The 26,212-nt window shown below is 36.0% G+C and overlaps 1 protein-coding gene across 4 annotated transcripts; it reads left to right on the top strand.

Moving 5' to 3' along the window:
• Nucleotides 1–23,121, top strand: LOC107083093 (cdc42-interacting protein 4 homolog). Of its 4 annotated transcripts, XM_015372062.1 has the most exons (16): nt 1–313; nt 4,574–4,689; nt 5,218–5,274; nt 5,531–5,678; nt 8,596–8,658; nt 10,549–10,653; nt 10,737–10,865; nt 11,702–11,848; nt 11,998–12,183; nt 17,898–18,062; nt 18,327–18,350; nt 19,800–19,909; nt 20,125–20,257; nt 20,397–20,485; nt 20,573–20,706; nt 22,276–23,121. In XM_015372062.1, exons 1-16 carry the CDS (start codon nt 290–292, stop codon nt 22,425–22,427), a joined length of 1,782 nt encoding a protein of 593 aa, XP_015227548.1. In that variant the 5' UTR covers nt 1–289; the 3' UTR covers nt 22,428–23,121. The 4 variants fall into 4 exon arrangements, with proteins under 4 accessions (XP_015227548.1, XP_015227549.1, XP_015227550.1 ...); XM_015372063.1 differs by lacking the exon at nt 18,327–18,350; XM_015372064.1 differs by lacking the exon at nt 17,898–18,062 and having other exon boundaries at nt 2–313.
• Nucleotides 23,122–26,212: the final 3,091 nt, after the last annotated feature.

Raw genomic sequence — 26,212 nt, forward strand, 5'->3', positions numbered from 1 at the left:
GGGAGTGACGCGCATACGTGAGCTACTTTGTCCCTCTGTTTTCTTCGCTATGAAAAATATTTGGATTAACAAGAACAGCGTCTGCCAGCACAAGTTAAAATCGATTGGTTAATTATGAAGCCGATTCAGATGCGTCATTAGAAGAAGCGCCAGCGGATCTTTCTGGTGGTTTACTGATTGATCAAGTCGGGATTGTGTTTGTTTGCGGGCCGTCGGTCCTCTGATCTGCTGCTGCTGGGATAACTTTGGAAGAACTTCTTTGTATTCAACAAACAGCCTGGTGGAGATCATGGACTGGGGAACAGAACTTTGGGTGAGTTCATATTGAAAACTATAATCAGGATGATAAAAATGCACAGTTAGGTCTTTTTCTCTCACCCTGATGAATTTGCAGTAGAATAAAGTTTGATCAATGAGTCAAAATCTTTGCAAAATAAAGCCCATAAAAGCAACCCCCCCTTTCTTCTTTTTTTTTTTTTTTTTTGCAGATCTTCAATAAAAGTAGGCCTACTGCATTGCTTTGATTATTTCAGTCATAAGACATTTAAGGTCGTGTTCACGGTTTGGGGCAAAGCATGAAGATTGATTTCCTACAGTGTCAAAACTCATTTTGTTCTGCATGCGGGTGCTTAAACCGTATAAGGGATGTGTATTTTCTTTGTTTACATTTTGTCACACTTGGCTTCCATAGAGATGAAATCAGCTGCTGTGATGTGGCTTGGCAACAACACACATCACTGATAAGGTGCCCCTACCTGAGTGACATGATTTCAATATACTAAGGGGGGATCTGCACTTAAAAGAGCTTTGCGCAAGGTTAAACCAAACAAAGGTAGTGCAGCTTTGTGTTGGATATTAAGTCATTTTCTTAGAAGAAGTGAACGGATTGGCACCTGAACAAAACAAGCTTTGACACTTATGTTGTTAGGGAGCCTAGAAGTGGAGCATTGCAAAGAGGAGGGAAAGGAGGTTTTGGCCTCATTACTGTCTCCCTCCGGGTATGCACTCTCTTTTTCATCCCATGCAATGGTGCAAACAGCCTAATTAGTTATGCCCTACTTTGAAAAATTCAAACATAGTCCTGTTACACGGCAGAAAGTTTCTGCAGGTGCTTTAAGTTTATTCTGCACATAATATCTAAAGGAAAAGGTTGATATTTCATGCAAACTTAGAAAAAAACATATATTGTTTAATGTGGGTGCAACTATGTCTGCCTGATCATCATTGGTTTTGTTACTGTTTGGCTGCAGAGTCAAAGCGCAGGTCCAATCAGCCGTCTGGCATCTGTCTTCCTGATTGTTGTTAATCCGGTGGCTATTTTAAGGTACTAGTTGGTGCAGGGTCTGAGCTGTAGTTGTTAGTGAGTGCAGCTCCTGTGCTTCAGGTCTAGCCGGGCCATGCCCCTGATTTTCTGCAGGAATGAATGATTCAAGCCTGAAATATTTGTAGAAGCTTTAGGAAAGAAACATGGCTCCTCTCAGCACTGAATGGCTTTGATGCTAATTAGATATTTGTTTTGGTTCAGGAACATAGTGGCAACAGTTGCATTAGGGAGAAGATGATCACCTGCTGCATAATGCTTTGGTGTAACAATAAGAATTCAGAAAGTATCTGGAGCCTAACAAAAATATTTCATTTAAACTAAAATGCGAACACTACAAACAAAACCTGTTAAAGTTGCTTTACACAATCATTTCTGAATTTTAAAAATCAGTTGAGCTCTAACCACCCAAGCAAAGGCCTTTAAAGATAGTTTTGACTGCGGCTTTGGGATGCAAACAATATTCTGAGTGCTGTGGTTTTAAAAGACACCAATTAGGTGCCTTTACCTTTTTTTTCTAAACATAACAATAGTATTTTAAATTATGCGTCTATGAATAAACCTTCCTTTTTAAAGTTTGGATTAATCAAGGAAAAAAAAGTTGTATATAGAGATGGTATTCCTATTTTATTAAAGAGAATCCAGGTCATTACTTGTAGGCTACTTTAATTGTTTGGATTCCTTTGAAATGTTTTGGGAATGCTGTTTGTGCTGTTGGGGCCAAAGAAGGGGAGTGGAAAAACATCTAGTAAAACTGCTGTTTTCTTCCATAATGTAAAAAGTGTCTAACAAAGAAAAAAAACCTCCTTTCTACTTCCTTGGGACAAAGAATATTTCCTTAGAATATTTGTTAGAGTTTACATTAGCAGCCATGTAAAGTGAAAATTGATCAATGGTACAAATGACAAGTGTCAATTTAGAATGAGAGACAAAAAACATGGTTGGAAGCCTGAAATCAAATATGCAGTTGCTCATGTTAGATTTGCAGAGCTTTAAAGTTGGGGGTAGGGGTGTTCTATCCATGCTGAGGTGCCTGTTTATCTAGGTTAGATTCCTCAAATGTGATTACTCTTATCAGGTTTGTTTTGTGAAACTGTTTTGCTTTTGTATGTAAATATGTAACAAGGCAGAAACATAAGAGGGTTTAAGGTCTATAGGCACACACTCCATCTTCATCCAGGACAGTTTTCTACTTCCTTTTCACTCTCTAATTTATGTTGTAGCACAAACTGAACCCAAGTCAGAAATCCAATATGCAAACAATATCCTAAGTCATGCAAACTACTTGTTTCAGGATTAACCAACAGTATACAACTTTTAATCTGCACTTTTGTTGTTGTGGTGAATGAGGGTAACTCATAAGTATCAATAAATGTCGTATGTCAAGATATACCTGAGAATCAAGCAGGAAAATTAGAGCCACATTCAGCTTTTTTCTTTGAATTGTAAATGTGACGCTTCCCTCATCTCTGGCATGGAGGTGGGAATAGCATTATTTGAAATGTTTTACAAACTTATTGGTTTACTGCTTTAACTAGATGACATGAGCCACTTAAACTTAATAAACTGTTTTCATTTGAGTTTCAAAATATTTACGCTTGCAGTAAAATCCAAATACTCACAAACATCATTCTACTTATTTTATTGCAAGCTTTAAAGGACATGTTTAGGGAGAACAGTTTCTATATTGATACGAAGGAAAAAAATGTTTGGGTGTTCCTGTCTGAAAAATAAAGCGTATAACAAATTACAATTGTTTATTTCTAAACTTAAAGCTAAAGATAACATGATTTATTATTTACTTTATTAGATTCACATTTAATCTTTTCAATAAATCGTCTAAATTTAAGAAGCCTGAAGATCTGATTTTGTCATATTTAACAGAAATGCTGGAGATTCTGCACAGATAAAAAAAATATGTAAGCGATGGGCAATTATTCAAATAATGTAAAATAAAAGGCTTCAAAAGACTCTTTGCAAAGAAAAAGAGTTGAAACAATTAAAGGCCCGTTAAACAATTTTCAGCATTTTAATAAGCATAGAAAACATATTCTTTTTGGTAATTTTTTTTATGCCTTTTGCATTTTATTGTAGCTTTGACTTAAAAGCTGTGAATATATGTGGCTATTGTAAGGTAAAAATATAATTGCTGATTACTTACAAACTTGTGATTTTAAACATATTCAAAAGAAATAAATCATTAAATGAAAAACCAGAAACTAAATAAACATCAATTTCAATTTAGTGAGAATAAAGTGTACAAAGCTTGACCCTTTTAATAGCCCATTAATTAGCTTTATAGTTCTCCTAAAAATTCTTATCTTTTTTAGTGATAATAGATAGTAGTTAAATAATTAGCATAAATTATTTAGCAGTTTTCCTGAGGAGGAGATTTAATTTTATTTAAATTTCCCTCAAGCTAAAGATTTAGCAAGTTTGAAAAAATAAAATGAAACAGATCTGGTAGAAAAATTAAAGTCTGTACAGGAAGGGAACAGTAAGGCCTGTTTTTAGTTGGCATTTGTGACCATATATTGATAGATTGATCTCAGCCCTTTTTAACTGCATGTATGATTAGCTCAAATATCTGTTATTTGAGGACCAGTCTAATTTGTTTTACCACTAGAGAACAAGGCCTGACATGTAAGGAATCCGTTTTTAACAGGCCCTGAGCTCAACCTAAAAGTCAGCTGCGGGGGAAGCCGTACAGTGAGGAAAGACGATCATCTCTCAACACATTATAACTTGCCTGAGCTTGAAGGGGTCGTAGCATCCATTACAAGGTGAAGCAGAGAATGAAAAGAAATCATCTGCCATCTTATATGATGGAACAGCAGGAAAGAATGTTGCTGTAAATGATAGAAAATTGTTCATCATACCTGACTGCTCTTCCCCATTTTAAGAGCATTCAAAACAATAACATGCAGACAAAAAGCTTGTTGGGTTTAGTCTATCCCCTCCTATTCCAGATTCTTCTAGGTCAGGGCTGCCCCAGTCCAGTCCTTTAGCAATCCTGAATCTAACCGTTGAATTTTCTCAGCATTTATTCAGAACAGCAAAAACCTACTAATGAGGGGCACTGAAGAAGGGATGCATCTAGAAGCGGCAGAATAGTGGGCCTCGACTGACTGGACTTGGGCAGCCCTGTTCTTGTTGCTCTAAGTCTTTGAGAAACATAACAGCTGTGGTCTGAATTTCAGCTCATCTCTGAAACGTTCTTTTTCGTATTTGTCTTCCCGCTCCTTTTCTTAGGACCAATATGACATCATAGAGAAGCACACGCAGTCTGGTCTGGAGCTGGTGGAGAAGTATGTGAAGTTTGTCAAGGAGAGGACGGAGATTGAGCAAAGCTATGCCAAACAACTGAGGTACCCCTTCTCTCTCATACTGACCATCTCACATTTTTGTGTGCAGCTCAAAGCAACTTGTGTTTGTGTTTAAATGTTTGCATGTTAGAAGCTTGTTTATGAAATGCTTGTTGGTCTTATGACTGCTCTGGGACAGATTCTAGCTTGTCCCTGAAACACTAGCCCAATTCTCCAGCTGCTGCATGCTTTCTGCCTCCCGTCTCTCTTTCTCTCCTTATTCTCGGCACTTTCTCACCCAGTTGTTTCCTCACACACACACATACACACACAAGCCCACATCTGTTGTAGTGCTGAGCTCTGCTGGAGAGGGGAGGAAGTGGGAGCAGACTGGCGCATGATAGAGTGGATGTGGTTAAAAGGATAGTGAAAGAAGGAAAAGCAGCAATTATTCATAATATATCTTTGTTTTGAATACAGTTCTGTTAAACAATTACAGTGGTAGCATAAGAGTGTCTTCTATCTTTTTTTAGTCATATCCCATTAAGTTTGTTGAATAACTTGGTTTTCTTTTTATATCCACACCTTCAGGAATCTTTCTAAGAAGTATAACCAAAAACGAAGCAGCAAAGATGAGCCAGACTGCAGGTAATTTCATTAAAAGTCCTTTTACTTTCTGTCAAATCTTTATGAGGAGTTACCCCGTTACCAGTGCTCTTCAGAAGATTGTTATGGACCAACGCTTGTGACACTTTAAATGCCCTCAGAAGGAAACAGGAATAAGGAAGTAACAAGCTCCTTATCATAACTTAGCTTGCCTGCAGAGTCTTTTGCAATTACCACTATCAGTGGTCCCATCTGCATGTCCTCATCTCTCCACCCTTTCCTTTCTCCCACATAACAGGCTATCCAGCTACCAGTCTTTTTTGGACATCCTGAATGAGATGAACGACTATGCAGGGCAGAGGGAGCTAATAGCCGAGAACATGATCATGAACATTTGCATTGATCTTACCAAGTACCTGCAGGAGCTCAAGCAGGAGCGAAAGACGGTGAGCTTGATATACAAAGTAAAAATTAAAAGTTCAGATATTTAGTCATTTCAGATTATGAATTTAGAATATCTACACAGCCCTGTGAAAATGCAGGATTAAAAAAAAAGGAGAGATATAATCTGAGAGTATAATCCCCCTGTAATGTGACATTAATTCTGTACAATTCGTCTCTAAGGCAGTGCTGCTATTAGTGCTGTTGCTTTGCAGTAAGAAAGACGTTCTGGGCTTTATATTGCTTGATGCAGAGTTCTTTCTGAATAAAGTTTGCATAGTCTCATCTGTGCATATGTTAGTTTTCTTTCAGTGCTCCAATTTTGTGTTTTTTTTCCCCCCATTGTCCAGAAACATGCAGATCAAGTGAAGTGGTCCCTTTTAATTTTAAAATGAACTTTGACCGGCACCCTATCAAAGGCCTTTTGCAGGACTTGTCCTTGAAAGAGGTCTGTCAGTCCCCATATCTCAACTCTGTATCATTTTGTAAACCTATGCTTGAACTCAATTAAACACCTTGAGGTTTGGAGTTTGAACAGAACTGTTCAGCCTTCATCTGAGTAAATGTCACCCCACAGCATGATGCTGCCACTGTTACGTGGTTAAGGCCACTGATTTCATTCTAAAAGTTGGCAGTCGGGAGAAATGCATACATTCACATGCTGTTCAAAAAAGATGTGTGTACACATGTAACCACATACCTCTGCTCCATACATCCATACAAAAATAAGTTTGCAAATTATTTACCCAGGGACTACGGATGGAAACTAGCTAACTTTGGTACAAGACATCTCTTCTTTTAAGAGTCATGCATTTTGTACACCGTTTCTGTTATAAATAAATTAAAGTCACAATGTGTCCAAATACCAATGACAATGGAGACTTTGTCTGCAGACCATGAGGGTAACCCAACAACTTCTTCAGTGACTCAAATCCCTCTAAAGATAAATAAAATGTTAGATCATTTCCGTTCCATCCATTTTAAATCCAAACTGTGCTTTTTAGCTTTGCATTGAGCTCAAAGCATAATGCTGATCATTGCAATATATAAGAAATTGATGTAAAGATGTGGATATGGCTCCCATATTTATATTAGGAAGACTGTGACCATCACACACAATATGATGCACTTTAAATCTTTAAAGCAATTCTGGGATGTTTCTTAATAAAAAACCTTGCAGGAGTCATTGCTCATGGCGATTGCTTAAAGTATGTTCCCAGCATAATAATAATAATAATAATAATAATAATAATATACAGGAATCCTTTGATAAACTGCCAAATTTCCACTTTTTTATATTGCACATCATAAATGGATGGAACATTAATAACATAAAACCTGCTTTTTTTTTTCACTAGGCTTGATTCAGCCATAGTTCTGGATTTCATTTGGAAATCAGCGCCACGCTGTATAGGAGAGGCATAGTTATGGGGAATCGTTTATATATATGAGCAAAATATAGATGAGGCCGTTCCATATGGCTGGAAAGGGATGACTGTGAAACAGCCGACCTATAAGTCAGCCCCCTGTGAAAAGCTTAGGTGGCAAAGAATGCAGCTTGGTAAGCACTTGAACCGACACCGATGACACATGGCCACTCCTAGTTCCTGTATCTCTGTGGCCAGTTTCAAGATGATTGCCCTGAGCAATTTTAACTGGTTAATAAGGCATCCATCATCATGTGCCACTAGGTCAGTAGGATCACTAAGCACATGTTCTATCTGAATTCTTCTATTGGCCACATCCTGCAGCAGTACTGAGGCTGTCAGCACCCTGCAAATGTATGTTCCTCTGTTCAGCTATTTATGAACATGTGTCATTGGTCTACAAAGAATAGGGCTCCTTTGAAAATGCACATGCATTTTATGGATGTTAGTGCACAGACTGATGTGCATTTCCTAATGCATGTGACAGGAAGAGAAATACATGTGCACTTTACATCTTACTAAGATCTTTGGTATTATTTTTGCATTCTGTTACTGTACAAAACAAAATGTGAGTCAGTGTTGTCAGTGAGATTTAGGAGTTAAATGCATGAATAAAACTTTGACTACGATCCACATTGTGTTAAATGTAGTGATATTTCATTGTGTTTAGATGAGTTTTTGGACTTTGAGGCTGTGTTCATTGAATACGTTTTTGTGACTGTCACCCCTTTTTAAGGCAGAAATGTTTGTGAGGATTACAGCACATGTTTACGCAACTTTCATTTTCATATGTGTCAAAGTTGTGCATGAAAGCCCTGTAAGGTTATTTTTTACACACAGTTTGCACATAAGGCATTTTACTTTAAAGTCCCCACATTTTGTTGGTAATATGGGATAATAAAGTTAAAAGTGGTTCATTTAGTTTTATTTCCCATAAATCAGTGCATATTTGTAGTGGCCAGTTAAATCTGGTTTTACCTGAACACAGGCCTTCTCAAACAGCTCACTTATTCCTAATCACAGTCAGTTTGCTAAGCTATTCTTGCCTGTAAGTTGAATAGAAATATGTTTACTATATACTGTCCAGACATAGTGGTGTGTGCCCTCATGACCATATTAAGAAGTATTTTGACAAACCGTCAAAAGGGTTTTATAACACACTGTTGGGCTGGAATACAAAGCATGAGGGAGGATTAGAAAAAGTCGATGTGAGGAGATTTCATTGCTGCAGCAGGAAAGGAGTTCAAGCGTCTCCTAAGGGAGATATGGTCTGTGCCGTGGTGTTCCATTTCTCAATGAGAAATGCTCTCTTTGTCACGTTAGACTGCTCAGTATTGCCACAAACAGACAATCGCTAAAGAGGCCTCCCGCAGACACACTGGTATTTGTTTTCTTGTCTGTTATGCTGTGTGGCTTTTTTATGTTATTGTTTATTCTGTGCTCTCCTCCATATCTCTATCTTTTTATTTAATTTTTTTTTTTTAAATGTTTGCAGTATCTTTTGGAGGCCAAGAAGGCCCAGCAGAGTTTGGAGAGCACCTACAAGCAGCTTGACAATGTAAGTGTAGTTTTAATATTGAAAAATCTTCTGATGAATGTAACTGTGGCCTCGGGGTTAAAAGCAAAGACGAGCACAATCTTATGAGTGAGTGGCTGGACAAGCAGCCCGGTCAGGCAGGTGACCTTATTTGTTTATAGTCAAAACAGGCAGAGTGGGAAGCAGCCTTATTTTAAGTTCTCATATTTGTACTATCAATCCAACTCCTGCGTAGCGCCACAGCACTCCTTCATATTAATCAGTAACTCTGGTAAACATCTGTGAAATCATTTGTTTTAGTAAAGCAGCCTAATCTCACAGTGAAAAAGTTAACAATCAAGAATTCAACATTTAGGGAAATGAAATAAAGTTCCCTTTAAGTACTTGTTATTCACTTGTATTAAAAAAAACTTTTTTAAAGGACTGGTGCCCCCACTTCTTGCACCCAAGCTGCTATTGATTAGTTATGTGTGTTTTGTCAGTCAGACAGCTTGTTTTTTTGTTTTATATTTTTAATTCCTGGGCCAGAAAAATAAAAATGATCTTTAACTATTTTTCTTTGCACACCATCTATCTTGCTGTGTATGAATGTTCATTTTACGTCTAGTAATCATTTATTCTTTTTTATTTGGAAATCTACTTTAGATCCATATCTAAGCTATACCAGATTTTTTTTTAAATGTTTTGTATTTCAAGGAGTTCATCCAGCTCTATAGTCTGTACTGTAATCACCAATTATTCAGCGACTATACAGCCCTGCTCTGTATGTCTGTAATATATTTAATGATACGCTTTTGTGTACTTCAGCACAAAAAGGTAGTAGTTTGGTATAGAAACTCCACAAAATACTACATGTAAGCAGATTTTCTTGTTAAAACAGCAATTGTCTGCCACAACCAACCGCTCTGAGACGGGAATAATACATTTTGTGTTTTATGTCTATGTATGCTATTAGCCTAAGGCAGAAGGATAATGATACTTTTAAAATATTTGCTTGTTTATCACAAGTCCTATCATTATCGCAACATTCAAAAACATTCGCATATCATAGATGATCAAAATTCCACTGCCACAGGCCTCGAAAAGCTTTGCAGACATGTTCAATGGACTGACAAATCCAAAATCACTGTCAAACAATTCTGTTTGGGCTTTGCAATTCCTAGAACTGTGAAGTTTGATGCAATGGGGATGATCATTTCAGAATGTTTTTTTTTTATTTTATTTTAAGAGTAAAAGAGAGACTTAATTCCTCACAATACTGCAACACATTTAGAAACATTTTATGCTCCTAACTTTGTAGGGACAGGTTGGAGATTAACTCTTTCTGATTTTTACACGACTCGCCACTGGACAAAAGAAGATCCATTAAAACCTAAATAGGCTGAACATGGATAGCTTTCCCACTTTGACCTCAAAGCTACAAAATACCTTTGGGATGAATTTGAATGGAGAATGTGAAGCAGGCATTCTCGTCCAACATTGATGTCTTATCAAAAATTCCCAAAGTAACACCGAAACACATGGAAAAAACAAATTTCTCAGTGTAGTTGAAGCTACATATGATGGAGTGACACAGCTCAGGGATTAAGAATAGCAGTTCATCATTAAGATCATCTATGTGTGAGCATGAACAAGGAAATACAGCAACATGTTTAAATGTAGGTTTAGTTTTAGGTGTTTGGTGGGGGCGTCATAACTGCAATTCAAGAATAGTAGGTGGTGACTTATTTTCAAATCCCTGTTCATTCTAATGCAATCTATCCAAAAGAAATTACATTTGAAATAATTACATACAGTGAACATTTCTCCTGATTATAATAAAGGACAAAGCTGTTTATTCAAAAACAGGAAGATATCATCGCACCTTTGTGCAGAAAGTAAAGATTTTTGTTTGTTTAATCTTATCTACAGAGTAAAAAGCGCTTTGAGAGAGAGTGGAGAGAAGCAGAGCGTGCGGCACAGTATGCAGAGAAGACAGATCAAGACATCAATGCCACGAAAGCCGACGTTGAAAAAGTAAGAACGACTGTAAAATACTATGTTTAAACAAAATTAAAGTTGCACTTTATAACCTGTCTAGCTTCATCTGTGCTTTTTAGGCCAAACAGCAAGCTCACATGAGAGCATGTGTAGCAGAGGAATGCAAGAATGACTACGCTGCCCACCTTCAAAAGTACAACAAAGAGCAGAACCAGTTTTATTTTAATGACATGCCAATTATTTTCAATGTAAGTAGATCTGCTGCACACAGTGCTGACATCAGTTCCTTTGGAGTTTTAGCATAACTGTGGAGTAATAAGTGAGGATTGGGTAGCCAGATCTGAGAAAAACTGCAATTGAATCAAATGTATAACAGATACAAAAAACTTGGTTTTTAACTTGGAAGTGTTTCGTTGAAAGTTTTTTTTTTTTTTTTTTTTTTAGATATATATGCACTCCCTGTGCATATATATAAATATATATACCTGTCACTTTAAATAAGTGACAGGTATTTTCATGAATTGCCAGATAACAGTCAATTGTGTATAAATGATTTTGATAAAAGAAATGTGTCTCATTTATTTTAAGATAGATTCAATGTGCTGAAATTTTTAATTACTATGTATGCATCATATTAACTAGAAAACTAGGTTTTGTGCTTATATTTTGCTTAGTCTTATGAAAATCAACAGTAACATAAAGGTCCTACTATTGAGAGTTTGATTTGAGAAAATGGGAAGCATCAAAAGTTCAACTTTAGTCAAATAATAGCGGGTATTTTTAATGTATTTATTCACCTTTTATGATATGGACTAAGCTGTGGAAGAGACATTTCTATTAACCCATTTTCTCCGATTCTTTTGCCTTTCTACATTTCATCTTTTAGAAGCTATAATATTGCTTGTGTATGCTAAATATTGTCCAAGTATCTAAATAAATATTTGTGCTTCTGGTGTGAAAGGGAAGACAAAAAACTACCTGAACCCATTTAAAGGTTCTGAAAAAGGTTGAAGATTGTGTTCCAATATAAATATTGTATCTCAAGTAATGGTTTTGTTATTTCTTTTTTTGTTGTATTTTCTAGAAATTGCAGGATTTGGATGAGAGGCGAATACAGAAGTTAGGACAAGGCTACATCTTGTTCTCAGAGACAGAAAAGCATGTGATGCCTATCATTGGCAAGTGCCTAGAAGGCATTACTAAAGCTGGCACTAATGTTAATGAGAAAAATGTGAGTTGGTTTTAGACACTGACCTTTTTATTCAGCAGGATGCATCTATTCAGTAGTTAGTTCTTGGAAATTATTATTCATAATGAATTGAGCTTTCTTCCATAAATAAGCATTAATCCAGCTTCTCTCCATAACCTCGTTTACTGCAGGACACAATGGTTATAATAGAGCAGAATAAGTCTGGATTTGAACGTCCTGGAGATCTGGAGTTTGAAGATTACAGCCAGGGCATTAATCGAGCCTCTTCTGACAGCAGCCTCAGTACACCTAAAGGCCCTCTGGACCTACTGGGGAAGAACAAAAGTAAAAACTTTTGGCTTTTCAAGAGGAGTAAGGTAGGACATTTTATTCTTACAAGCTGGCAGTGATATGATCTGACTTTGTAAGATTTGAATTAGTTTTATATTCCCCTCAATCTTTAATTTAAAAACATACACAAAAAAAAAAATGTATCGATGTCTTCCATTATCAATGCATGGTTTCAGAGGTGAGTTTCTGTAACTTAAACTGATGGGTTATAAGAACTCAGTCATAGCTCCAAATGTCAAATCAAAGAACTTTCTTTATTCTGTTTTTGCCTTTAACTATGAAGAGGCTTTGATGGCTGATTTCAGCTGTTTGACACAAGGTTGTTAAAATTTCTGATCTGAGAAAGGGGAGAAAACGTCTGCTGCATAAAAGGAATAAACTGTCGCTCTTTTTCTTTTTAAGATCTGCTTTACACTCACTGGATTTTAGTGTTTGCCTCACTTTGCTGTGTGAGTTTGTACTTTTGGACTATGATCGATATAAGTCTGAGGTTGTCTAGTTTTCTTCTATTTTCTGTCAAGACCTTTGATTTCTCATCGCTGCGTCATCACTTGTTTTCTCATTCACCCACCACACATTACTATATGTGTGCTGCAAAACTCCTTTGTTCCCTGCAGAATTTACAGCTGATATTGTGTTGTAGGTTCCCATCTAGTTTTGTTCGCAGCTCTTTTTATGTTGTGGATTTATGCTCAGACTTTAGGACTGTCTCCTTTGTCAGCACTCTGTTTGTGTAAGTCAATAAATCCCCTTTCCCTCCATTATTTACTTGCATTTAGACAGTTAAGTGCTGAGTTTAGGCTTTTAAAGGGGATTCCTATTCACCAAGCACTGCTGCAGCATTCATGGTTCTTAAACTTATTCGCATTTGGTTAGATCAAATCATCACATTTTAAATTGTATTGTTTCTCATTAAATAAAAGTATTGAACAGTAGGGAAGCTGAAAGAAAACAATGCACATCATTTCAAAATTCAACTGTCTTTGTATGAATCCATTTTAATTCAATATTTCTCAATATTCATGATATCTGTTGCAACGAAAGGCTATTAAAATATACCAAGTAAACAAGCAAATGCAGCTTTTATGTTAAGGCCACATAGGTTTGTTAGAGATGAGTGAACTAACAGAATCTTGGAGTCCATTAAACACATCAGACATCTGACAGCTAAAAGTTTTTGAGAAGGTTTAATCACATCCCAAGCTTTAAACATCTGACAGAGAACTGTTCATTACAAACAGAGGCTCATGTTAACTAAAAGAGTCACAGAGATCTCTTCATAGAAGAAAACCTGTTGAGAGGACAACTGTTAGCACTACATTCAGCAAATTGATATTTATAGAATAGTGACAAGAAGGGGGCCATTGTGGGGGAAAAAAACATAAGAAGTTTCCTCTTCAGTATGCCACAAGCTACATCCCCATGCAAAACAGTATGGGGTGGAAAACCTGGCTCACAGTCACTTTCCTTTAGCAGGGTGAAATGGTTGGTGTTAATTGGGTGATAAATGAAGCTAAATAAATGACAATCATCAAAGTAACTGATAGAGATTTGTGTTTTAAGAGGGACAAGACCCCAAAGCATATTATTGCGTTAGACTGGCCTAGTCAAAGTCCAGATCTAAATCCAACTGTTTCCAAAGTGATGTTCACAGAAATTCAACATCCAACCTAAAAGAGTTTGAGATAAATGCATATTTATTTTGCACTTATTAGCACAGATGTCAATCTTTTATTCTGCAGTTTTTGCAGTTTCTGCAAGTCTCTAAAAGACTTGAAGATCAAACTGCAGTGAAAGGTGGTTAAACATACATATTTTGGAGACCAATAACTCAAAAACCACAAATTCTTTTCCATCTACTTCAGAATTACCCCTACCTTATTGCTATTGCCAATTATTGTATTTATTTATTGTTAATATAACTGTAATTGGATTAGCTTTGAGATGCGGTAAAGAAATGAATGTAAGTAAGAATCTTGATTTTTAAGGGTAGCCAGTACTTCTACTGAAGACAAATTCCCTTCTGAACAATAACGATGATTTATCCATTATATTGGTCTAAGAAAAAGAAAAAAAAAGAAAACATGAATATTTGATATTTTGATGTGAATGAAAGCTTCTGCAAAGTTCTGCAGTTTATATGACTACACAGGATGACTTCATCTTTTGAGTGTTTTAATATTGTAGCCGACTTCAGAAACTATGAAAATGTCCTGATCTCCAATGAAGCAAAACCAGAACTTTTAATAAGGCCTTAGAGGTTCAACAAGCATGAAAACAGCAGCTGCATTGCTTCCCTCTCACTTCCCCCCTTTTCTACAGACAAAGGTGAATGTTTAGTAAAGTAAAATATGTGGTTGAACCCCTGGATATAAATCAGGCAAATAATTTCTAATGAACTGACAGATTAATTTGTGACTCGGTTGTTCCTATAGAGTTTGTTTAAGGTATGAAATTACAGATTTAGTCTTCTGACTTTGGAGACTATGTACATCAGTTTTATGACTGGGCAGATGTAAAAATGTTGCCAAAACTGTTGTGTTCTAAATGTCTTTGCAAATGGAACGCCTTTGAGCACATTCACAGCCTTTATTTCTACAGGAAAATTGTTTTTCACATTGATACAGAACCTGTTTCCAGCTTTTCATCCCCTGAGTCAGAATACTTGTTGGGAATAATAAACAAACTCAAAATGGTAATGTTGCTATTTTAGGATAATAGTTGACTTCTGGCTTGCCAGAACCAGGAAATCCTCCCAACAGCATGTTTAGTGAACCTGTAGTTATGGCAACACACACACACACACACACACACACACATTGCGGCTAAAAAATGTGAATACTTTCTCAACTCAAAAGCTCAGTATATGAATGCATGAGTCTCTTTTGTCTCATTCTGAATATGCATAAACACTCCAGCACTTCTAGAAAATGCCTTTTTGCATGATTCTATCCCTGGCTGTGAGTGAATAAACTTCGACCATCCGACCACACATACACACACCCACACCCACCCACCCACTCACCCACCGACGCACACACACACGTAACTCTACATTCTGGCTTCCTATAGGTCAATTTGCAGTCAGCATTTTGCTGTGCTTGTGGTTTCATAAACACGAGACCCAAACTACATTGAATTCTCCTCCCTGGGCCTCTACAAACACACTGGCTCTATTATCCTGCCCAGAACCTGGCATTATGTGCATCACAACAAATGCTATGTGCCAACGTCACAATGAAGCTCAGTTTGTTATGATATGAAAACTCAATCAATTTATGTTTTTACATATTTACATTTGTCTTTAAGAATCTATTTGGAGCACTGAGCAATTTACACTGCTATGAAACAGTAAGCTGTAATATCCCATACTGGTGCAATGGTTGGCTGACTGCTAACCAGCTAATGGCCCCCCTCCTCCAGTCCCAAAACTGAATGCTCCCTTCCTTCTTCCCCGCAGCGTTTTGCTTGTTCAGCACCTCTTCTTTTCTCTGCATGTCTTAGTGGCTGTGCTTTGCTTTGCACTCTTCCTGTCCTGTGTATGTGTGAGGCACAGAGCTCTGTGTCATCAGTCATGCCCTCCCAATTAGACCTTTAAAGTGTGAATAGGAGATTGGGTGTACTGGTTCGAATAAGCTCTTGTTTTATATCTGGGGCTTAAGTTATTCTAATAACAGAGCTCCAGTTGTTAAAGCTCTATAACTTTAAGAAATATAGCACCAAAGAAGCAGACATTCCCATAATAACAGTCCTGTGCTTCTGGATTTCTGTGTTTACTCTTGGGATCTTGTCGCAGGGCAGTTTAGGCCTGTTTGAAGACTAGAAGCCATCAGCATACTGTGTAATTTAGCTAATGGACCCCACCCCACCTCCTTTCAGCTTAGATGTTGAGGTTTGTAGTTCACTCCTGCCAGGTCATCAGTTTAACCTCTCTCTCACAAAGGGCATTTGCTCTGCCTCTAAAATCTATATGTGCCATTCCACTGTGGTAATTAAGTCAGCTATTTATAACCACTGAACTGTTTTACAAGCTGGTTTTTATTTATGTAGGTCATTTTCTAGAAAGACCTACATTTATACATGTTTTTTGTTGTAACTCTGCACCTTGTTAACCAGCTGTTTACTTTTTCAGTATTTGTCAGTTTTCATTAAAAATCTTTTCATTAAAATTACAGACTTCCAAACTCTGAGAAAGCTGTCATGTAAATAAACAGCTGTAAGCGGTTTCATCACAAAGCGGCAAATAAAGACACTGAAATGTTGGCCTTGAAATCTGTGATAGTGCAGAGGTTTAGTCTCAGTGACCCGCCCCATGATCCTCACTGGGACTCGCTCCGCCCTGCAGCCTCACCTGGGTTTTGTTACCAGTGTTGGGCTAGAGTAGCACCAGTGTGGAGGCATCGCTGGTTTCTTACCGTGTCATTTTTGTGCTTCTGGTCATTCCATGCAAATTCGCAGTTCGTCAAATCCACATTTACTGCAGTACTCTCTATTTATGGATTCCCATAAATTTTTAGATTCAGACATTTTTAAGAAGTGGAAATCCTGTCCCCTGTTCTGACTGAATACAATAACAGTTAAAACGGCTTTTACAGTATATTTCAGGAGGAACAAATATTGCAAATAATGATATATCTTCCTTATTTTTCAATTTATTGCAATCTATGCTTGATATGGCTTATATGGTATATATTCTTTATTTTCTTAAGCAATATCTTTGAAGACAAGCTTGTATGCTTGTTATTAACTATTTTCTCCACTTAACTTTGCAGTTTTGTTCTTTTTTCCCCTGCCTTTTTAGGTGCTAGACAAGCCTTTTTTCCACTGGATTTCAGCTCAACAGCCTAAAGTGATTTTCTTTATATTAGCCCTGCACTACAAATTAAAGGCATTGTGTTTCTATCACTTTAAAAAGCAGGAGGCTACTCTGTTGTTTTGGTTCACCCAGAACATTATCTTTTTTTGCATTAGAATCAGCTTGCACAACTGGGATCAGAACCACAAACGATGGGAGACGGTGTAAAGCATAGACTTCTGGAATTGTGTTTTATATTTATTTATTTTCATAGTTGGAAGAAAAAACAAAAAAACAAAACAAATGTATGTCGATATGAAATGGTTAACTACATGAGTGAGTAAATGGTTTATTTATAGATTCAAAATGAAGGCAGAAAATGAACTATCTGGGAATGAAAAGCTACATGAAAATTTGGTAAACGGGTTTCATTTACCCGGAGTTTACAGCCACTTTTGCAGAACAAGACTATTGCAGAACAAGCTATTACATCACTAAGCTCTGAGACTTGGTCATGTGGCACAAACCAGACATAATCAGGCTCTTGTTATTACATATTCAAAAACTTCAATGCTTTACAGCTCCAGGCAGCTTTTTTTTTTTTTTAAGTTTCTAGAGTTTTCCTGATTGATTATCATTGCTGAAACGACAGTGAGTTGGCATGGAATGTCTTATTTGATTAGAACCAACGATGTATGTTCGTGCTTTCATGCTGTTTGGGCTTGTGTGCGGGGTTTGTAATGTCTGCCAAGCATTGTGGTGTGCTGTAAGGTGTTGACGGTGTCTTTTTCTTTCCTTTGTCACCATTTTTTTGTGTGTTTGTCCTCCCTGCCCTCTCCCACATCTGTTTTATCCTCTTTTACCCCCTTCTTCCCTTTTACACCATTAAATACCTGCACACCTTATTTTTGGGTGCTGGTTCATTCGGTCTTGCCTGACCCTCAGCTCTCCCCCTCAACACACACTCCTTTTTCCACACCCCCTGCCCCTTCACCTCCAAACGGAGCCCCTTCCCCCAAGTTTGGCCGGGATCCTCTGTCGTACTGTTTGAAGGAGATCAATAAGACAGTCAAACCCAGAATCTCTTCATTCCGGACACTCAGGAGATCGGTGAGTGACAAGAGGAGATGATTGGGTTGTAAAGCATCCAGCACTTCTAATGATTTTGCCATAAACCTTTGCTCTTTGCTTCAACAAGAGATTCTTTATCACTAACAGAGTTTAGGCATGTCTCATAGAGTATATTGCTTGTATTTGTTTAAAGGAATTCCTGACATCATACAACCGTTTTTGAGGATACTTAAACAGGGAAACAATTAAGGTTACTGTGAGGTTTTCACTACAGATGTGCTGTTTCTTTTTCTTTTCCCCCAGAAATTTACCCCAGACAGGACCATGGTACTGTAACAATGTCATCAAACCTGGTGTGGGGGTCTCTGTTGTTTAACACCTGAAACATGTGGCCACTTTTTCTTGACGACAATTTTATCACAAAAGTGTTTCTCTTTACTAAAAATGTATTTGTGCCTAATGTTGATCCTAATATGAGGGAACATTTTTTTTTATTGGAGGTCGTGTTGAAAAGGTGGCCATCTGGTGGAGGAATGTGGTGACGCTTGTTGGCTCAGGTTTAAAATTCAGCAGTCACTTTACATTTTGGTCATGTCTGTGTTTTGCTTCTTTTAATCAATTTATTTTGTTCTTTGCATTTTTTTGTGTCTAAAAAAAGTCACATCACGCTCGGTGCAACTGTGTTATTGTTGGTAAATGGGAAGTGGATTCATGTCAAGCTCAGTAATGGGCTTTTTTTTTTTTCAAATTGAACTGTAAATTATCCAGAGGTGTCAGGTAACAAAGTACAAATACTTTGTTACCTTACTTAAGCAGAAGTTTTGCCTATCTTTACTTTACTGTAGTAATTATTTTTTTAGACAACTTTTACCTCTACTCCTTACATTTTTTTTTTTGCAATTATCTCTACTTTCTACTCCTTACATTTAAAAAATAGACTTGTAAGTTTTATTTCATTTAAGCTCATTATTGTTATGGCCAGTAGGTATTAAAAAAAATAAAGACCCTCAAAATAATTTATTTCATCCAGACAATTTCTTTGTGGTTGGACTTGGTGCTGCACCAACTTGTTTTTCACCACATACTAAAATAAAAAGTTTTTCAAGATGATGCAAAGTTAAATTAGATTAGCTATAAAACTAAGAAAATTAAGTATAAGGAATTTATAGTTTTCCTTGTACTTTTGTGCATTCTCTGATCATTTCTAAACTATGTGTTGAGAAATGACATTTTTTGGAAATGCAATATTGGTGCTTTGTATTGATCAGGACCCAGGAAGAGTAGCTGTTTGCCATGGCAACAGCTAATAGGGATACTTAATAAAATTAAAGATTACAAAATTATGTTTCAGAATTGTAGAAAAATGATTCTTTAATAGGTTAGTGCAGTAACCAATATCATGTTTTAAGCTTCTCTCCTAAATATTTTTTCCTGCATTACTTTTTTTTTTAATACTTAGTATACATAGTTTAAAAAAAGGTACTTATACACTTTTACTTGAGTAAAAAGCTTAAGTTAATACTCTAACTTCTACAAAAGTATTTTTAAACACTAGAATTTATAATTCTACTTGAGTAATAAACTTTAATACTTTTGACACCTCTGGAATGATCTCAATAATTGACCTAAACGTTGTGCTAAACTGTAACCATAGGCGCGGCATTCCTTCTCACTCGTTTGTTTCCATTTTTAACAGGGATGGAAAGTTTATGAAGGTGCGAAATGTGGGTCGGAGTTCAGCGCTAACCCACCCTTCCTGTGACTTTTTTTTGGCAGCCTACAGTGACAGAGGACTTTAGCCATCTCCCCCCAGAGCAGCGCAGGAAGAGGTTACAGCAGAAACTAGAGGAGATTTCCAAAGAACTGCAGAAGGAAGCAGATCAGAGGTTTGTGGGTACATCTGCATGTACACTACAACTTTTTGCCCACTCGTAATCATTGTTGTTTAAACCTGCTGAAAGGACAAATTAGATATCCATGCAGTGTAACTAAGTCTAAGTCACTTGTGTGATACAGACAAGGGCGATATGATTTTCACCAGAAGTCACTTTGCTTCCGCTTCCCCCCTCGTTCCTTTCCTCTTCCTTGTTTTCCTTCACAGTGAGGCACTCGGAAAGATGAAAGATGTTTATGAGAAAAATCCTCAAATGGGAGATCCAGCTATTCTTACAACCCAGATCAGTCAGACATCACAGAATATAGAGCGGCTCAGAGGAGAGCTTAATAAGTATGAGGTAATTCTCTGCCCTGTTCTTTATTCATTAGACAGAAGCTTCCTCTTACTAATTTATATCTAGGCTGCTGTATTGTGAGACGATATAAACCAGCCATATAAGTGAAACTCAACAATAAGGATGTTTCTCCTTTTATTAGACTTGGCTGTCTGAGGCAGGGGTTCGGGGGGACACACTACGATATAGAGCTCACTCTGTTAACAATAACGGAGCTCATGAAGTGCTTAGGTAAGGGACATTTTCTTTCATTAGATATGCATTTAGAAAAAAGTGTTGTTGTTCGATTTCGTATGTGAGTTGGTTTTTCTTTTCCAGTCCTGATGGAGCTCATTCCGATGAAAGCACGCCTGATGCCTCACAAGCTATATATGCAGAGTTTGATGATGACTTTGAGGATGAGGAGCCAGCAAGTCCTATTGGAAAATGCACAGCAATGTATAACTTCCCTGGTATGTCCTATTTTATTTCATAATATCTATAATTGTTCTTTTCATTTTATGTTTAATTCCTCTTCTTCTTATTTTTTTTTATTATTCACTTCTTTTTCCAGGATGTGTTTTTTCATTGCAATGGTAATAGGCTTCCTTACCCTCATTATAACCAACAACAGGCTGTCAGTAGACCAGTGGACTTTGTCCTAAAAAAGTATATATATTTTTTGTAGCAACAGCTGCCTTTTCTCAAGAGTAGCATTTTAGTCCATGTCCATCCACTTCTTTCATTGGGTTACTCACCCTCTCTTACAACCTTCATCGAGCATCTTAGGCATTGGTTCTAAGGTAAATGCAAGTACAAATGCAATGTTGATACTTTACCTTAGTGATTCCCAACCAGGAGTGCTCGTATCCCTAGTGGTGCATTGCAAGGGGTACATGAAAATATTTAATTTCTTAGGTTACAAATTAAAATAAAAGATTAAAATTAAAATAGAAAATTTAAAAAAAAATGTATATATATATATAATATATATATATATATATATATATATATATATATATATATATATGGAAAATATAACAAACTTTTATCAACCAAAAAGTAAATTTTTTCTTGAGTTCACCAAGCAGAGGAACAGACTGGATGTAAAGAACAGTTTGGTATCAGCTGTTTTTCATACTGAGCTATCAGAGCTCTTCAAAGCTGCTCATGTGTCTTGATGAAAATGAAGTAAAACAAATTAATTCAGTCTGACTATAATTTTTGTTCTGTACTTTATTCCCAATTCCTCAAGTTTAAATGTTATTATAAGGAAGCTCCAGTTTTATAAATTCAGGTTTAGATTATAATTTTAATTTGTATTTATTTCGATTCCTTACTGACTTCCAGGCAACATATTTGTTGTTTTTTTATTTGAGTTGGAAATAATAAAATACCTATGAATTAAATGCTGAAATTAAAAGATTAAGTAAAATAGTTTTCATTTCATAATCATTTTATAATTGTACGTTCCAATTTTGGACAATCATTAATACTTTTAAATGAGAGAGATACTCATGGTAAGAAAAAATGCCCAAAGGGGATCACAGTCAAAAAATGTTGGAAAACACTGCTTTACAGGTACAACTTGCCCTATAACTGTAAAGTCTCAATGCTGGACATTCACATGGCATATTTTTGCATAGAATTATTTGAACAGATAAATATGACATGCTTGTTTCTTCTAAAGTCTGCCTGATTTCTCTACAAATTATTTAGCAAATTTGCTAGAAAATTATATTGACTAAAATGTAAATAAAAAATATAAAATCTACTATTTGAAGAAAGTAGTTTCAGTAAAAGGTTGAGAGTGATGAACATTTTTTTTATTAGCAGAGGTACAAAATAACTCAAGATCTTCTTACTCTAAGCTGTATGAAAAGGGAAAGTTTTAAGTCTGTTTTTAAAAGTAGTTTGTAGTAGTAGTGCAGGGGTTAAGCATACTATCCATGTAGTTAGACCGTATAGAGGACAATGGTTTGTTTTTCACTGTCTAACATTAAATTGGACTATAATAAAAAAAAATGCATTTTGTGTTTCAGGTGCTAGTGAAGGAACAATTTCAATGGAGGAGGGGGAGGTGCTTGCTGTAGTGGAAGAAGATAAAGGGGATGGCTGGACCCGCGTCCGGAGGCAAAATGGAGATGAGGGCTACATACCTACTTCTTACGTCACCATCACACTAAACAAATGAGGGAGAAGGAGAAAATTGGACAATCATTTCAAAGCTGTTTCCACCACTGGTTGGAACAATTACAATCACTAAGCCATATCATCAATGAACAGTACATCCAAAAGTGCTATTTTTTTATTTTTTTTTTCGTGTACAGCGAGGCGTTCTATACATGCAGGTCATACTGCTGTGATCCAGTTTACCCACTACATAATCCTTAGTATAAATTCACTATAACATTCTTGCTCACCTCTGTGGGCAAATATTCTTATTAACACTTTTCTTGGTTAGGAAGAACAAATATTTTTATTTTAATTTTGTGTGAAAAACTGATCCATGATGTAGAATCCAGATTATGTTTTACCTCCTTCAGTTCTCATCCGCCTCAAGAGTGTCCGTTTGGATCCATTTTGCCTGCTCAAGATTGGTGCAAGAATCTTCAACATTTAACTTTCAGAAATTTGTCTCATGTAAAAAAATAAAAATAGATAAAATGGAAATAATCTATACAGGAACTGTTTAAACTATACAGACAATCACATTCATATTCTCATTTATATTCAGTCATGCATCAGTAGCAAAGAAAATACAGCAGATGTTATTTTCTTACAGCAGCTGATAGAAACCTGCTGCTGTTTTCTTTTAATAAATATTGTACTAGAGATAATTTATTTCAAGTGTGTTTGAGTAAAAATGTTTATATTTGGAAAAAAAAGAAAACCTTTGTATTTAGGATATTCTGATGTTTATTTTTTTTTCTCCTTGCACAAAGAGTGGGACAGACTGTAGCCACAAAAGGGAGGAAAAATGTACACACAAAATGTTACATTAAGAATATTGTATTTATATAATATATATTTTAGCTACCACAACACCACTATTGTCTTATTAGCTTTTTAACTATACAAATAAAAATGTTTTGTCATAAAAAACACAGTAAGTTTTGATATTTTTGCTTTATACTTTTTATTTACTAAAAGTTCACAGGATGGTCCAAGATTTTTTTTTTTTCTGTAGCAAAGATCATTACTTACCTGCTTAAAATTATTGTCTCTTTGGTGCCTTTCAGATGAAAGCATTGTGTAAAAACCTGTTGAGGTCTTTTTTTTTTTTTGTCTTTTTTTAAAACACTTAATTGTAAAACACATTTCAACAGTAGAAGTCATTATGTTCACTTTGAACTTGAAAAATAAACTAGTGAAACATAAAATAATGGCGTAAAGTGAGTATTACTTCATGGTCACTTATAAAATGATTAATGCTTCTTGAAAGTTTTCCGCACTTGATTATTCTTTCATGGGAAAAATCTTTAACAGAATACTTACAGAATATGCTAAGATACCAAGGTTGTTGAATATAATAGCAAATGCCTCTCCATATAGTATATTTTTTCTACCAATAGTATGATATATAAATTCTAATAATTTATTTTATCTCTCTCAAAATTTGGATGGGCTAGTAGCATCTGAGATTCATTATGTCAGGATAAAAGTTAAAATCTTCATTGAGTCACTAGCGCAAGAGGAAAGAATGAGAAGATATAGGGCAGCCTATATAGATTTAATAGCCCATACAGGTATTAGTAGTAGTTATTCTTCTCAAGTGCCAGGTTTGTTATGTTTATATAATTTACTTTTGTGATTAATAAAGTATTTTTAAACTGAATAGAACTTAAATTGTATTGAATAAGGTTGAAATGTCTGTAGTCATGGCAGTTACAACATCAACTGCCTATCAGATAGACATCAAATGCATGTGAAAGATAGTTGATAGATCTTACTGAGGTATAAGAACACGTCTGAACTGTTTTTCAGTTCTCATCTTCATACCTTTGCTGCTGAAGACATGAGCCACAACACTGCAACTCTGCATACCATTTCCCACCTAAACTTGGATTAAATCGTGTTTAAGTTTGAAGTCCTGTTTAGGTGTCATTTGCTATAGTAAAAAGTGCTATTTAAAGAATGATAACTTCAGAAAAAAAATCTAAGAAAAAGCCTGGAGATGTACAGTAAGTGCCTTCAGGGGGGCAATATTACACTTAATAACTGCAAATGAATTAAAACATGATTGAACGCTGAAAACCCTTGCTCTTTATTTATTTTTTGAGTTTTTACGGCACTAGTGGCCCCGTTTTTCTGACCGTAGGCTAAAAGGAAAGCCGGTATGAGAGAGGGGAAGAGACATGCCACAAAGGACTACAGGCTGGATTCGAACCCCGGATGGCTGTGTTCAGGACTAAGGCCCCCATACATGGGTCACTAACAATCAAAATGAAGTGGCTCAATCAGACAGCAAATCGAGTGACGGTAAAAGATAATTTTTATATTTAGACCAAGTGAATGCTTTGATCTAAATCATTCCCTTGTCTTTTTCTCTCTACTCTTAAGAAACATTTTCCACAGGATGACGCTGCCACCACCATGTTTTGCCATGCAGATAGTATTTGAGGTTCGTGAATTTCTGCCACCTGTAGTGTTTTTGCATGTTTAAAGGATTTATTTTGATCTCCTATAACCAACATACCTTTTTCCACATTTGCTGTGTACTATACATTGTGAAAAACATATAGAGTTAACTTCTTCTGGATATCTTTCCAGAAATTTGCCACTCTTACATAGAGACCAAATTTTTGGAATTTAGGTCAAATAGCAAAAAGATTCACCTGCCTCAGTTGTGGATTCCTACTGCTCCTCCTGACCTTTTTGGATGGCTCTTTAATAGAAATTGTTCTATCGCCCCACCATTCGATTTAGGAGACATATCTTAGAAGCTTTGGAGTTGTGTCACACTATTTACATTTGTACATGGTGAATTTAAGAGTGTGAGAGTTTCAGAACGTTTGGGGATATTGATATTTTATAACATGAACTTGATTAAAACTTTTTCACATTTCTATTTCACAAAATTAATGACCTGTCTTTTTCCCCCACAATCTTCATGATGCTGTTTGTTCATTAATGTTAAAGAAAAAATAAATAAACAAAAAAAAATAAAAAAATTAGGCCTTCATTAAACAGTCGGATTTGAAGAGAATTAAGAAACAGCTTTACTCCAGTTACTATTCTGTTCAGACGATCAATTGTTTTGGATTAGGTTAAATAGGTCTTAATAGATAAGTAAGTCACAATTTTTTTTCATTTTAATTTGTAAAAAAACCCCCAAACAAATTGAAAATCATATTTTTCCCCCTCCAATAAAATATAAAGGTTTTAGTTTTAATGTGTAAAAATTTCAAAGATATGATTGCTTTTAGGAGAGACTATATATTGTGAATTTGCCATAGTGCTCTGGTCGAAATGCATCACATATTGGAAATTTAACTCAGAGACACAGAAATAGTGTGTTTTTCTTAAGACAGTATATCCCATGAATAGTATTTTTATGTGTTCTTTTTATCTTCGAGCCATCATTACTTAAGTCTAGACATCACATCTATATTAACAGCTCCAGTAAAAAAACTGAGCCCAACATATGTTTGATAAATCTCCAGAATCCAGAGTTAGATTCAGCAATGTTGCAGAATATTACTTCTTAGAAGTGAGTTGGTATGAAAGGTCTTACATTTTATTGCCATTAGGTGGCAATATTGCATAATTCCTTCTTTTTTTTCTCCTTTTTTTTTCCTTTTCTAGTTCCATAAGATTGCATTTGTGATTGAATTGGATTGGGTTCATACACTTTTAATTAGTAATTAAATGATCCAAAGTTCACAAGCTGCCACTCTATTGGTATCTTACTCACAGTGAAAGCAAAGTGAAGAGAATTGCACAGATAGATAGATAGATAGATAGATAGATAGATAG

This window comes from Cyprinodon variegatus, unplaced genomic scaffold, assembly GCF_000732505.1.
Source record: "Cyprinodon variegatus isolate N-32 unplaced genomic scaffold, C_variegatus-1.0 Scaffold68, whole genome shotgun sequence".
Classification (NCBI taxonomy): Eukaryota; Metazoa; Chordata; class Actinopteri; order Cyprinodontiformes; family Cyprinodontidae; genus Cyprinodon; species Cyprinodon variegatus.

Bases quoted from the DNA above. Each gene is read 5' to 3' on its own strand.
- LOC107083093 (XM_015372062.1), top strand. From the start codon at position 290: ATGGACTGGGGAACAGAACTTTGG. The intron at 19,910-20,124 runs GTTTGTGGGTAC...TTTCCTTCACAG, and splicing joins CAGAAGGAAGCAGATCAGAG to TGAGGCACTCGGAAAGATGA. The intron at 20,707-22,275 runs GTATGTCCTATT...TTTGTGTTTCAG, and splicing joins AGCAATGTATAACTTCCCTG to GTGCTAGTGAAGGAACAATT.